At 38.8% G+C, this 16,240-nt stretch overlaps 1 protein-coding gene across 13 annotated transcripts in view; it reads right to left on the bottom strand.

Annotated features, from left to right (window-relative positions):
- LOC119827279 (sarcolemma associated protein) overlaps window positions 1–16,240 on the bottom strand; it is a 134,406-nt gene that overhangs the window by 73,393 nt on the left and 44,773 nt on the right. For all 13 annotated transcript variants that reach the window (XM_038348785.1, XM_038348784.1, XM_038348793.1 and 10 more), the window contains exon 3: window positions 6,215–6,362. In XM_038348785.1, coding sequence (XP_038204713.1) covers window positions 6,215–6,362 — 148 coding nt within the window. The remainder of the gene's footprint in view (window positions 1–6,214; window positions 6,363–16,240) is intronic.

Below are 16,240 nucleotides of genomic sequence, written 5' to 3'. Positions count from 1 at the left end.
AACTGCCCTCCATCCTCAGATCTTTATCCCCAAATCTCTTATCCCATGCCTTATCCTCCAACTTTCTTCTCCCAGAACCACTTCACTTAGTCCTTAGACTATAGCTGCCAACTGTGCCCCTCCCTCAAAACCACATCCTGTCTTTTGATTCTTACCTCCTCCTTCTTCTGATCCTAACTTCTGATACAAAGGGGTCAAATAAAAGTAAATGTTCCCCAGTTTAGCAGTTGGATCCCCAGTGTTTAGAACCTGATCCAGTGATTTGTGATGCCATTACACAATTAGCATCTAGATCTTCTTAGCCCCTGGCATTTAATCTCAAATAGGTGGTCTCACTGAAAGCATTTATGACTTCAACTCCATCACTAATAAGTTCTCAAAAAAAAAAAAGTGGTGGAAGTGGTATAAGTAGCACAGCTATTTTAGAAGAGGAAGAGGATTACCAGGGGAAGAGACAAAAGAAGATAATGGGTAAATTTAACCAAAATATTTCATATACATGTATGAAATGTCATAATGAAATAATTATGTCTAATTAAAATATGCTAACAAAAACTTTTCATAAATTTACAACAAAAAGAAAAATAAGTGAATGAGTTCTAGAGTAAAACTGCAGCAGCAGAGCCAACAAGTGCTACAGCGCATCAGGAACTCTACCCGTCAGCTAGATTACAGTTCAGCAAATGGACTGACACATAAATCAGTGAAGTGAACCAAGGGCTAATGCTGCCTAGGCAGAGAAGTGCATGTTGATTAAGAACAACCAACCCTTCTGTGAAAAGACCTCATGCCAACAAGATACACAGGTGTGTAGAAAACTTAGTAATCTTTTGGATTTGCAACAGACAAGTATTTAAAGCAATGTGATAGGCATGTTTTAATATTTGTATTAATTAATTCAGTACAGTAGAATTTCCCCAAATACAGTGCCAAAAAGTGTTAACCAAAAAGGAACTGGAAGCCGGGCATTGATGGTGCACACCTTTAATCTCAGCACTCAGGAGGCAGAAGCAGACAGATTTCTGTGCTTTCAAGACCAGCCTGGTCTACAGAGAATGTTCCAGGACAGCCAGGGATACACAGAGACCCTGTCTTTAAAGACCAAAAAGGAAAATGGGGGTCTAATGAGTTTGTGAAACACTGGATTAAAAGAAGTCTTAATGGTTTTTTTTTATGTGTATTAATTCTGAGCTTTCTTTGGGGGTGAGGAGACAAAAAAAGCTGAAAATATTGCTTAGTGGTAGTGCAATTGCCTTGCATATATGTATATATGCAAAGCCCTACATTCAATTCCCAGAGCAGAAATAAAAACTTAACAGGTATTTGTACAGCATGAAGATACATTTTCCAGACTTATCTGACTGCTGGCCTCACCCCTTTGCCCTCTTTCAAAAACACTTATGGAGAAGAGAACCTGATATCATGAAGGCAATACATAGGACAATAATGTTCTAAAGAAGTCTATAAAATAAAAATAATTCAGAAAAAAAGAAGTCTATAAATATTTTAAAAATATTTTGCTCTCGCCGGGCAGCGGTGGCGCACGCCTTTAATCCCAGCACTCGGGAGGCAGAGGCAGGCAGATCTCTGAGTTCGAGGCCAGCCTGGTCTACAAGAGCTAGTTCCAGGACAGGCTCTAGAAACTACAGGGAAACCCTGTCTCGAAAAAAAAAAAAAACCAAAAAAAAAAAAAATATTTTGCTCTCAAAATCACCACAAAAATTATTACTATATTTCAAACTCAAGGACTAAATAGTAAAAAGCATGTAATTTAGTTTGTCCAGAAAGAAAAAGGAACACCAAAACACTGCCACATTAAATAGATAGACACAGATATTCTAAACCACATACAAAATTCATCGGTGTTAATATGAAGAACAGATGTGACCAAATAGAAGCAAGAAAGGATGTTTGGAGGAACGACTTACAATGCCTCCTCAGACACAGGCTACTAAAGATTACAGTAACGCAAGTGCTGACAGCCACTGAGTTTCCTTCCTCTGTCACTGACACAGGCCAGTTATTTTGGTTTTGAGATCTATTTATTTTGTGGTATGTATTCGGCCTCTTTTTGCCTCTTTACACAAAAGCCCCTTAGGAGACCCATGTTCAGGTTGATTGATTTAAAAGCTTTTGGAGGCCCTGGAACAGGAAAGAGAAACACTGGGGTATCATATCTGGCTCTGCTTCCAATCCTGTGCTAGTCTACACTTAGTAACCTGAAGGATCTCAAGAAGACTGGCAACAGCAGGAAGGACAACAATAGAATCATTAAAAACACAAGAAACATTTTAAAAACAAGACCTGGTTCAGATATTAATTTTTCTAGACTGTGAAATGATCTTCATTAATTGATTATTTAAGATAAAATAATTGTTAAAAACCTTCTTTAAGTTTTTTACTTTTTAAGTCTTCTAATTCTGAGGCTTTAAGAGTTAGAAAAGCAGAGAAAGATAGGTGAATCAAGAATGCTTTTCTTCTAAAAATTAAATTAATATTCTATCATTCTGCTTTCTCTTGAGAACTAGTTTAATCATCAAAAAGCTTTCAACCTTCCACTCCTTTTTTAAAAGGCTGTATGTTTTAAGTAAGTACATAGGTGCTTATCTGTGTACACGAGTGCAGGTGCCGAGGAGCCCAGAAGAAGGTATCAGTTATCATGGCGCTGAAATCTCACCTGTGACTGAGTACCTGATGTGGCACTGGGAACTAAATTCTGGTTTTCTTTAAGAGCAGTACATGCTCTTAACCACTAAACCACCTCTCCAGCCTCTTCAACTACTTTCTTCTTTAACCTTGGGTATAACTGAGGTTTGTTGTGGTAGTTGTGGTTCTTCCCAAGTACTGGAGATTAAATTAGGACCGTATACATACTCATAAGTGTTCCACCAATAAACCACTCCCCTGCCAACCAAGCTACACTTCTACAGGACAGGAAATATGAGTGTTCTTATTCTTTCTCATTATTTACCTATTTTCAGAATGATAAATAGGTTTCTTCTAAGTTCTTAAAACAATAATAAAAACAATTTTCCCTTTTAGTTTTAATGCAAGCTCATCAACTTGAACATATTTAACATACTTCAATACAAGGCTGTTATAAAACTCAGTAAAAACTCACTCATATTACTGCCTAGAAGTTCTTTTAATGGGAGGCCAGCAATATTAAATAACCTTACTAATATGACAAGAATCTTCCAGGCTCAATGTGTGTATTCACTGACCTGGACTCAGCAACTGCTGTTTCTCCAAGTCTTATTTCTACCTAGTTGGAAAAGTCATTTCTCATTTCTCTTAGAGTACCATGAGTGATATTACTACTGGCTTATTCTTTTTGTTGGCCATGAGATGTGTTGGTTCTCTGGGTATACCTACTTGCTGAATACATATTCACTGAGAAATTGCTGGCTACAAGCAGTATTGCTGAGAATAATGGTGAAAACTGATGATTATGACTAGGTCCTTGCCCTTAAAAAGATCTCAACAGTGAAACAAACAAGAAAGACTCATAGGTGCTGCAACAAATAAAAACCAACATGGAAATTTGTATTAAGCATGGATAGGGAAGGATACACACACACACACACGTATACTTATATATATGAACAAACAAAACAAGATTAGAAAGCGGGAAATAGAAGGAAAGGCCAAAAAATGTTAGGAATAGAAAAGAAAGCACAAATAAGGAGGACGGCTGGGGACAAGAAGTAAATAAACTCAAGAGGCAGAGGCAGGTAGGTCTCTTAAAAGGTTAAGATCAGCCTGTTTTACATAGGAAGTTCCAGGCCAGCCAGAGCTACATGAGATCCTGTCTGAAGAAAAGAGGAAGGAGAGAAAGAAGTAGTAAAGAATGGGGACAGGAGAGGCGGCTGAGCAATCAGAGCACTTGCTACTCTTCCGAGAACCTGGGCTCTAGTCCTAGCACCCATGTTCATAGGGCAGCCCACAACCACCTATAACTCCAGTTCTAAGGGTCCTGCATCTTCTGGCTTCCACAGGCACCTGCACACAGGCGGCAAACAGACACATATATGTACTTTTTAAAAAGGAGAATGTATAATTCATGGCCTTCTGAATGCTAGGCCCCAGGAAATGTTGTCTGACTAAAGAACTTGTCTCAGTACAAGTGGCCTCTCCTTTCTAACAGCTTGAAAGTCCTGGGACGACTTCTCCCAGAGCTGCCCGATAGTGCTGTATATCTAAACGCACACTATTGTTTAACACTTAAAAAATCCACACATGTTTCCTAACATACCTGTATCTCAAGGGCCTACAGATTAAATAAACTTTGTGAAAACAGTAAATGCCAAAAGAGAAATATCCAAAGAAATCTGCAGAAACCTGATATTGCAGAAATAATGTTGTACTAGTAATTATCCTGTCTTCTTCAGAAATAGATGGGGAAGAGTATAAAGAAATCTAGAAAGGGCTGCAAGCTGCACTCTGTAATCAACCCCTGCAAACCTGCATACATTTCAGCACACTGAAGGTTTTGCTAGGCATAGCTTAACTTAAGTCATTTCCTAGAACTGATAACCACATCCTTTTTATCAATTAATGCTAATAATTCTATTTGAGAACCCTAAATCAATAAGTAGAAATTCCTCGAAGGAAATACAATGTAGTCAAAGTCTCTTCTCTGTGACTTAGCAGAGAGTCACCCAGTGCTGCTCTTCTCATGCCATCACACCAAGAGTTCTCTCCTAAGGAGCAGTCAACACTTTACATCAAGATTCAATCTTTACTTTACAACTGTAAGTGGAAATTCCTACAAGGTTGGCCCTACCCAAATTCAAGTACCAACACAATTTACAGAGAAATAAAAAAATCTAACAAAAATAGACTACCATTTTAATGGTAATGCAGATTTATGCAGAGAGCTACACACAAAAATGAGAGTCAGCACACTGCCAAGTGCATTGTACCATGAAAATATCAGAGTCTAATGATTTAAGACATCATCAGATCAGACCATGCACAGAAAAACAGAAGGAGGAACTTGCCAATCTACTGTCCCACTGTCTGAATTAAATTAATAAAGTACAACTGCCCTCTCTGGGTTTGTACCAGAAGCGGTTTAATTTTATGAGTCAATCGTTAGAGTTCATAATCAGAGAGTAAACAAATGAACAAGTCAGAGCCAAGAAACTTCGGAATTGTAAAATAAAATAGGTGTAGAGAGCAATTGACATTATTTAGCTAGAGAGCTTGCCATTTCAGACTGTAGCACATGAAACCTTATATCTGCAATCAGTACTTCCGCCTGCCCCCATGGCTTTTCCTCTTTCTTGCTGACAGAACTCTGATTCGTAGGGGATAACAATGCATACTCAACTCAAATCATCATTGGTCGATACTAACCATGGCTCTCCTTGCCCTTTTAGTCAGTCATTGGGTTTCTCTGGTAACTGCAGTGTGTGATCTAGTCATGAGGCCAGTGACTCATAAGGAAATCTTAGCTTGGAGCTCATTCTGTAAGACTGACTTTTCCACATGAAAAGGGAGATAAGAGGGCATTTTATCGCCATATTATCTTTTTGCATGGAATACTGGTATGAGGAAAATTGCAATTATAACCCTCTGACCATAAGAAAAAGCATTGAGAAAACAATAGGTTAAAAGAGCAGAAAAAAGGATAGTAAAGACCTTAAAGTCACAATTATTTATATTTAAATAAAACATTTGACATTCATTACATTATTTTTATAACTTTTTTAGTTGCAATACAAAATAATGAGTTTAACTATACATATGTGTATGAGCAGAAGTCAATTGCTGACTCAGATTAAATTTGCCCACTGCCCATCCTGTACTCCTCTAGCTAATTTTCCTTCTGCTTTTATGACTGAGTTCCATTATATCATTAAGTCAACTAACAAACTGTCCAGACTGCTCATTAAGTCCCAGTAAATCTTGCTACTGATGATGATAAACACCATCCCCATGTTTTAAATTCATCTTAGCTAGGATGTAAAATCACTACAGCCAAGTGCTTCCTGACACAATAGCTCCCGATGTTTTTATAACATAAAGAAGAATATTCACTACTAATTAACATTTTATAATTTATAACTTTAGAAAAGCAAATAGAAGAGGGTAACTTAAAATTTTTGCTTCATATATCATATTTAAAGCCTGTAATCTTTTATATCACTAATAACAATTTTAAAACTTATAAAGAGAAATAACAAGAAAAATTGATCCATACTCATACCTTTTCGGGTATTCTCTGTCACATCTACCCCAAACTGGATAATGTCACCAGAAAGAATTTCACATGGTGGACTTTCCTCAGAGCCTCGACTCAATCTCTGGCTATTTATAAAAGTACCATTACTACTCTTAGTGTCTTGAAGATAAAACTAGAAAGAAAAGAAAAAGAAAAGGGTTAGCAGTAATAATTTCAAGCTTACTTTTAAAAAAGTGCTGTCAACTTTGCAAAGTACTTCAAAAGGAGTTTCCCATAGCAACTGAAACCACTCATTTCAGTTAATATTCAACACACATGAAAATAAAAACCTAAAACTGGATAGTTTAAAATTTAACTGGACATATGGTGAAAACACCTTATAAAACAGTCTTCTGTGTTGTGTCCTCAAGGTGTTAAAACATAAAGTTAGAGGACAACCCAACAATCCTAAAATTCTTTGGTATTTATCTAAAATAGTAGAAAGCATAAGTCTTCACAAAATTTGCATATAAGCACACACAAAGGCATCGTTCATAATAATCAAAACCAGAAACAACTGAAATGTCTATCAGCTGAGTGAACAAGTATGTGCACATCCACATACAAGGTTATTAACTGACAATACAAAAGAATAAAAGTATTGATACCTATAACATCATATGATGAGCCTACAGAATATAATGCAAAGTAGAAGAAGACAGTTGGGGACGAGTGTGATAGCACATGCCTGTAATCTCAGCAGGCAGAAGGATTGTGAGATCAAGGATGGAAGTCTCTGTCTCAAGATAAAAGGAAAAAGACAGATACGGATGGGAGCTGCAGCTCAGTGGCAGAGTGCTTGTCAAGCATACACAAGACCCTGGATTCAATGCCCAGCAGCCCAGCAGAGAAGATGGCAAGGAGAAGCAGCTGCAGTCATCACCACAAGTGCCCAAAGATCATGTATTGTATCAGTCCATTTATAGGAAATAGATCAACTGGGTAAGTACATAAAAAAGCATATTAATGCTTGCAAGGAACTAAGGCGGCAGGTTGACTGATAGTTTCTTTTAAGAGTAATGGGGAAAATATATAATAAAGGTGATGGTTGCACAACACCATGAATGTACTAAGCAACACACTTTTAAATGTGAACTTTAATTCTGAAATAGTAGCCCATTCCTATAATCCCAGCATTCAGGAGTCTGATTTGATACCAGCCTGAGCCACATAGTAGCTCAAGGCCAGCCAGAAAAATATGAGACCTTAACCCAAGAGTAAAAAGAAAAAGTCTATGATAATAGATATCAATATATTCATTTATAAATAAGACATGTGATAAACAAGTTAAATTATCTTTCCAAAGGTTACAGAGGTAACACACAAACAAGTATTCAAATAGTATAACCAAAAGAATATTTTCCCATTACTTCACAATGACTTTCTTGTTTCATTATCCTTTATTCATCCCATAAGTACTCTTACAAGATTAATCACATCAAAGGCTAATAATTTGCTAAAAATGTAAAAGTGACATTTCATTTCATTTATTCCTAGGTGACAATTAAAGACTACTATACTACCTACAAATGACTTACTCTATTGATTCAACATCACACCATGACAGAAAAGCAATAGAAGGGGAAGGGTTTATTTGGCTTACACTTCCACCCTGCTGTCATCACTGACGGAAGCCAGGACAGGAACTCAAACAGGGCAGGAACCTGGAGGCAGGAGCGGATGCAGAGGCCATGGAAGAGTGCCGCTAACTGGCTTGTTCAGCCTACTTTCTTACAGAACCCAGGACCACCAGCCCAAAGAGAGCACAATCCACCATAGGCTGGTCTCTCCCACATCAATTGCTAATTAAGAAAATGCCTTACAGCTGGATCTCATGAAAGCATTTCCTCAATTGAGCCTCTTTTGTCTCTGATGACTCTAGTTTGCATGAAGTTGACACATAAAACCAGCCAGTACATAGATCATTATTAAAATTTTACTTGATATTTTACAAATCCATTCAAAATTTAGATATGTTAACATTTCATGCCAGGAAGACAAGGACAAGCAATGCTGTCAGGAAAGAATATTTATCCACAAAACCCTTTTCAGCATTAGAACTTACTGTATAAAGAAATAAATGAAGGGGGAGGATACTTTTCATATATCCTTAGGAAATGAGGCAATGAATGGATTATGATTTACTTTTTCAGTATTTATGCCTGGCAAAGTCATAAATAGCTAATACAAAATTTATAGCCACTTTCAAATTTCAAATAGTGACATGTTAACCAGTTAAGTCAATGTACAGGATTGCAATTCTATTTTTTAAATATTTTAGATTTATTTTATTAAATATGTATAAGTGCTGCTTGCATGTACATATGTGCACGACGTGCAGGCCTGATGCCCAGAGGCCAGAGAGTGTGTCCAATCCTCTGGAACTGGAGATGCCTGGGAGCTACCATGGGGGTGCTAGAAATCATTTCTGGGTCCTTTGCAAAATGGAATACATGCTCTGAACCACTGAACCATTGCTCCAGCCCCAGATTGTTGTTTGTTGTTGATGTTTTTTCAATATGAAAAGTAAAATAAAAAAATTAAAATTATATAGAACAAGGTTCAGTACTATTTATTAAAACTTTGTTAGAAAGCAAATTAAAATCTATATACATATATATGTATACGGCTCCACTTCTCCATCTGTAGAGTCTACACACAATTAAAATAAATTATAAAAATAATAAGCCAGGCTGGGCGGTGGTGGCACACGCCTTTAATCCCAGCACTCGGGAGGCAGAGGCAGGCGGATCTCTGTGAGTTCGAGACCAGCCTGGTCTACAAGAGCTAGCTCCAGGACAGGCTCTAAAGTTGCAGAGAAACCCTGTCTCGAAAAACCAAAAAAAAAAAAAAAATAATAATAATAAGCTAATATTAACGTATGTTCTTTTCCTTCTGTCATTACTTACTATATTACTACTCAAAATACACTATGCTATATTTGGTCTCCACTTAGCTGGAACATATTATTTATATTAATTGCTCAATTTATTTTTTTTAATCTAATGGCTTCCAAATGCCTTAGAATAAAATACAAAGTCCTTTCTGCTGTAGCCTACAGTCGATTCTATATGATCTTGTTCCCTCTATGAACTCAGTTATTCCAGGTCTTTCCTTGACACACTAACAGCTACTCACATCTCTGAGTCTGTACTTGTCCACAGACTGATTTAGTTCCTTGAAGACATGTTTGCCCTTGGCAGCTGTTGTAGTTGGTCTTAACTGTCAACTTGGCAGGATCTGGAATCACCTGGTCAGAGAATCTCATTGTGACATGTGATGGGATCTCTAGGTTACACTTGTATGTGGACATGCCTGTGGGGGGTTGTCTCGATTATGCTCATAATGATACAAAAAGATCCACCATAATTAGGACCAGGGCTGCAGAAGTGAAGAAAGCCAGCTGAGCACTAGCGTGTGTCGATCTCTTCTGCTGGGGTTCCTGAGGCCTTGACTTCCTCACCATGATGGATTATTGTTCCCTGGGCTGTGAGCTAAAATAATCTTCTCCCTTAAGCCGTTCTTGTCAAGAGTATTTTATCACAGCAACAAAGTGTGTGTGTGTGTGGTGGGGGGGATAAGAAAGGCAGTGAGCTGTTCTCCACAAACAAAAAAAAAAAAACCAGAACCAAACAATGGTTTTGTACCACCTCTGAAATAATGTTATTATTAGGTCTACACTATGCAGAAATCACCATATTTACTCTTAGATTAGGTTAACTAAAGATGTCAACTTGTTTGCAAGGACGGGAAGAGACTATGCTTAAAGCTCCCGACTGCTTTCACAAAAAGCAGGAATACCAGTTTGTTCTGTCAAACCAGAAATATTCTTCTTTACGTTTTTTCCACTTAAAAAGTTTAAATGATCATATCTGAAAATTTTAATTAAGACACTGGCAGATTTATGTTTCTCCAGCACCTTAGCAGTTCTACAGCCTAAACTAGTTACTAGGCATTCACCTTGGTGTTAAATAGGTGTATAGAGTCCTAAATTTATTTTAAAAAACAAACCTCTGGCTTGAAGACCAAAGCTCAACAATGGTACTCTCATTGTTTTCAGGCTTTAATTCTTCAATTTACTCTTGCTTTCCCAAGAGAGCTTTGAGCTTCCTAAAATTATGAATAGATGGTTGTTCCTAACTGAAAGGCTTTCTGTACCAACAATGACTTTTCCTAATTTCTTGCTGACCAATGCACAGTCACAGCATTGTACAATCATATTATCTGACTTCACAAAGTTTCTGTGTAGATTGATTCTATAAATGTATATATTGTACATTACTTTCAATATGAAATATTTAGAATCTGAAAATACTTGCATTCCTACATAATGATACACTGCTTCTTTATAACCTTTCAATGTTAAAAGGCTTTGCAAATATCCAAACACCAAAAAGAGCTGAAGCTTCCAAACAAAACACAAGCATAGTGTATGTGTGTATCACACACACACACACACACACACACACACACACACACACACACGATATCAAATATATGACAGACAACCGCAAATTCTAAGTCCATATATAAAAGAGGTTTATTTGTTGATTCCTCAAGACAAGCTCTCCTGTAGCCCAGGCTGGCCTCATTTGCTACCAGCAGATGGTGAGCGTGAACTTCTCATCTTCACATGTACCACTCCCAGTGCTTTATTTATGAACCAACAGCAACAGCCTCGGTACCACACAGGGGAGTTTCTAATGACTACACAATGAATTTCATGTAGACTGCAGATTTGGCAAAAATACATTTTTAATCTACCTCAGTCATCACCTAAAATGAAGCAGAGTACCAAGACATAGCCAAAATCCAAAACCCCATGGACAACATTTAGAACTTCAAAACAAAAACAGGGAAAACAGCTTCCTGACCATATATAGTGCGGCTGATTGGACCTGCATATCACAGATACCAGGTATTCATTCCGTGAACAGGTTGGAGAACAGTGAAAGGAAAGCTGAAAATGGAAACATTCAGCTCAACCTCAACCAGGTAACCATATAAACTTGGTTCCCAATTGAACTCAGACCAGAGCCTTCTGAATGTGAAACTCGGCTCTACCACTCAGGCAAACAAGCTCTTCTACAGAAATTCTTGAAACCAACCAGCCAAGCAAAGCTACCTTCCAAGACACAGTTCCTCAACGACAGAAAACTGCTTGAAACGGAACCAAAACTGACAACAGGCCAACAAGAGAAAAGATTCAGAAACAAGGTGGAAAAGGAAAAATAAACTCATCATTTTTTTAAAACATTTTACAAAAACAACAGAAGAGGGCGCTCTGTGAACTTGAAAACAAATGAAGAGACCACAGGAAAATAACTAGACACAAAACAATAATACAAAACAACTGGGCAGGGGTGGACAAAATCTCTAGAAAAGGTAAAAAATAAATAGAAAAAATTCTACAAGAAACATTTGAGCGATTAAAGCACAATGAACAATGCCTAAAGAGAAATGAAAAACAAAATGGAAGCATTTTTTATAGAATCACAAAGACAGGAACAAAGTGACACCGGCAAAACACTAGAGTGGGCAGCCAGCTCCGCCACCCAGAAACAGTAAAAGAGAAAACCCTACGGAGTCTAGGTTTTAAACTGTGTGTGTGTGAGTGTGTGAGTGTGTGTGTGTGAGAGAGAGAGAGAGAGAGAGAGAGGAGAGAGAGAGAGAGAGAGAGAGAGAGAGAGAGAGAGAGAGGAGGGTGGAAGGACGACTGGGGTGAGAACAAGGTGTGCAGAGAACAGAGGAAGCAACGGAGGAAAAGTCCTGCCTGGCCTTTCCCTTCCAAGGAGAACCCAGACTTCGCGTGCACTCGAGCATGCACACTCACACACATGTCATGACATGTTTATGACAAGAAAGCAGAAGAGGACTATTTGGGGAGAGGAAAAGAATCAGCAGGAGCAGGGAGATTGGAAGATTAATAGGAGAAAAATATGAGCAAAGAAAATGATATACATATATGAAAATTTCACAAAAAAGCCAATAATACCATGAACTTACTTAAAAAATGTGTATGATTTTAAATGACTTCCTTAAAAAAGAGAAAGAAAAAGCAACAATTTCAAAATGTTAAGAAATTCTGTGGCATCACTTACCCTTGGCCCACCTACTCTCCAGAACAGTAGAAATCTGGCAATGCCAACACGCGTTCCCAGAATGGGACCTTGGTACCTGGCTCCAGAGGGAGCAGACCAGACTGTAATCACAACTTACTGTGTATTTGAACCTCTATGGAAGTGACGTGAAGGACAGTCACAGAGCTCACCCAGACTAGAGCGGCTGGTACTGCTTGAACAGTGCAAAACACCCATCGTAAGTGGTGCCACCTAAGAAAGTTAGTGACGTTTACCAATGTTACAGATTAATAGAAAAAGCCAACCCTGCAGTCATCTCAATTAATGCAGAGAAGGCATCCGACAGAAGTAGCAGCTCTCACGTAAACACACAGGAAAAGGGAGCTAGCAGGCAGTGTCATGAGCAGAAGTAAAGAGTGACAACCTATCTTCAGGGGAAAACCGCAGCCTAAAGCCATTGGTGTGTGACATGGGGAAGAAAGAAAGGCAGTAATAAAATAATCACTATGCCAATGAGGAGAGCCCTGGAGAATAACAAAGAGTGGTAGGCAGCTGAGAACAGAAGGACTTAGCAAAAAGAAGCAAGGTGTGTGGCTGTGTGAATGGGGGCAGGGAGTGAGAACGCTGCACCCAGAAATAAGCCGGACAGCCCTGCTGAAGAAAGACTGACAGTCCTACCTAAAGAACGAACCCCAATTCCAGGGTCTGGGTCACTCACTGCCTGTGCCCTCAAGGCTGTTTGCAAGAATCTATTATCTAAAACTGAGCTAGCCTAGATGGCCCTGTCAACAAGGCTGAAGTTAACCTACCACAGCTCCAGGGCGAGACAGTGAGAGGCAGTCTAGAGAGTAGCAGGCTGGACCTCAACATGCATGGGAAATGTTCAGGGAACAAGAGGCTTGGCTCAGGCACTGACTACACTGTCATGGATGGCTAGGAACTGACCTTAACTGTGCCTATGCCAGACTACCTGTCTGGAACTACCTATTTGCCAAGAGGATCACTGCTATAGAGCACAACTCCTTAAACCATGTATTGTGACCCTTGAGGCAACAGCAAAAGGTTCCTGAAAACAAAACAATCAGAAGTTATTTAAAAACAAACACATATGAACCTGGAGTGTCTCTGGCAGCACTTGCTCCCAGGACATGACCTCACGGGAGCCCTGGCTCTTCAACATGTTCCTTTGACCTGAGCATGCTACCACTCCATGAAACCCTTGGCTTGGATTCAAGACCAGCATAGGAGCTGCACATACAAAAGTTCAGCTCTTACAGAAGCACAGCTGTTTAATTACAGAACTGCCGCTGCTTAACAGAGAAGCATCAAATTAGTATAACTCTGGGTTATATTTTGTTAGAATGTTTGATTTTAAAAACTAATGTTTGTGCTCTTGATTTCAACTTCATATAAATTTGTTATTCAGGTTTGGGATTAGGACAAAACTTGCAACAATTTCTTAAATGACCTTAAACATATTTCTGCCATTTTGTCTATATATTTATACAAGTGGTATTCTCGGTATTAATGATCATAAAATCAAAATACTGATTCATCCTGCAAAACTCTGAAGATGCTCTAAGTCTTATAGTATCAAGTATTCAGACATGGTACATAAATAAGAACAGCCATGTTACTAATATGTAATTTTGCTTTCATCCTTAACAAATATGAAAATCACACACATATCACAGATTTATTTTAAATTAATTTTACAATTTATTCCAAGCAAATGTTTGGTTTGCATATTGGTTCTAGAGTCTTACATAACCATGGTTACATATAAATTTCTCAAGTGGCAAAGAGTCAGGAATGGAAAGAGTCAAAACATGCCAGATACTGGAAACCTAGCCAACTACTCTAGCTAGTGAAGTAGATCTTGGAAGAAAACCTATAATAGCTACTTGACTAAACCAGCCTAATTACTACCAAAATTCTAAATATTTATCCTTATACACATGATAAATGTATTTTGCGTTTACCCTCACCAAAGAAATGTCTCTTTGCTACAGATACCATTCCAGGAAACCGTAACTGAGCAAGTGCAGAGAACAGGAGGCTATGCGGTGCCCAGTCCCAACTGAGGTATCTACAGCACAACTCCTGCCCCCAAGGCTCGTGGCTTATAGTGGAGGACGGCATAAAGGCTGTAAAAGCCAGAGGCAGGAAGTTGACTGTGAGATTGTGCCTCTTAAAAATGTCAGAGCAACTATACCCATGAGGCTATTTAACAGACGTTAAAGCACAGATTGACAAGTCTGCCTTAAAGATCTCAGTGCTGCTCTTGCTCCCTAGACTTCCAAAGCACTTGGGACACAACCCCTTCTTAAAGCATAAACTACCTTGGTGAGTATAAACTAGGCATCTTGACAAAAAGGGAGAACTCACCAGTCAGCAGAGTGTAATGTTAACTGTTACCAGCAGAGGTCACTGGTATACAAGAACTGAAGCTACTACAGCGAAGCCCACACTGGCAGACCTGAGTTAAAGTCTGAGCAACACGTAGAGAGCCAGCAACAGGAAAGAGAGACAGAAGAATCCTGAGGGCCCAGTCTAACCCAGTTGGTGAGTTTCTGGTTCTGTGAAAGACCCTGTTTCAAAAAAACAAAGGTTGAATGGACTGGCAGAATGACTAAGGGAATAACGGTGGTTGCCACCAATCCTGCAGATCCGTTCCCAGGACCACATGGTGGCAGAGAACCAACTTGCACAAGTTGTCCTCTGACCTCCATATGCATCTTGCAAGCTCCTATATGCACATGCACACACAAACACACACACACACACACACACACACACCACAAATAAGACTAACAAACCGTTAACCAAACTGATAAAAGAGAAAATACAAACTAACAAAATTAAAGACGAAAAGGAGAAGTTTAAAATAAATACCAATGAAACCTACAAGCTCAAAGTTGAAGAGATGTCTCAATCACTAAGATGCTTGCCATGTAACAACCATGAAGACACGACTTTGGATCTCCAGTACCCACGTAAAAAGTTGGTGGGGCCATGCATGACTACAACCTCACTACTGGAGGACAGAGGACAGAAGGATCACTGGGGTTTGTTGACTACCAGCCTATCAAAAAAAAAAAAAAAAAAAGTGAGTTCTGTCTTCAATAAGACACCTATTTCAGAGAAATAAGGCAAAAAGTGAGAGAAAATATCAACATCCTACTCTGGCTTCTAAGTGCAGGGCTGATACAAAAGTGTGAATACACCATCACCCCCAGCAAGCACACACGAATGTGTACTTACAAACAGAAACACACACACAGATGTAAGCGGGGACTATTCTTTCATTTCCTGGCTTCTCGGACCCAAATAATCACACAGAAACTATATTAATTACAACACTGTTTGGCCAATGGCTCTGGCATATTTCTAGCTATCTCTTACAACTTAAATTAACCAATTTCTATTAATCTGTGTATCACCATGAGGCTGTGGCTTACCAGCAAGGTTCTGGCATCTTTCTCCTTTGGTAACTACAAGGCGTCTCCTTGACTCCACCTACTTTCTCCCTACATTCACTTTAGTTTTCCCACCTACATATATTCTGCCCTGCCATAGGCAAAAGCAGTTTATTAACCGAGAGTAATAAAACATATTCATAGCATATAGAGGGGAATCCCACACCACACAGAGACATATATCAAAGGAAAAAAAGCAGGGAAAAAAAGTACAAAAGAGAAGGGGGAAAAGGGTGTGAGGGAATAACACAATGAGGAACACAGAGAAGAGAAAAGCAAGATACACACAGACCCGTGATCTTAACATTGGGGAGACAGAGACAAAATACCTGGGATTTGCTCAACTTCGGTGAAAGACACATCTCAAAAAATAATGTTGGGCACAGCAGCAAATGCCTTTAATCCCAACACTTAGGCAGAAACAGGCAGATCTATGAGTTCAAGCCCAGCAG

The sequence above is a fragment of the Arvicola amphibius genome, chromosome 12, assembly GCF_903992535.2.
Source record: "Arvicola amphibius chromosome 12, mArvAmp1.2, whole genome shotgun sequence".
In the NCBI taxonomy this organism is placed as follows: domain Eukaryota; kingdom Metazoa; phylum Chordata; class Mammalia; order Rodentia; family Cricetidae; genus Arvicola; species Arvicola amphibius.
Note: the sequence above shows the minus strand (reverse complement) of the source record. Positions and strands in the feature narration are given on the sequence as shown.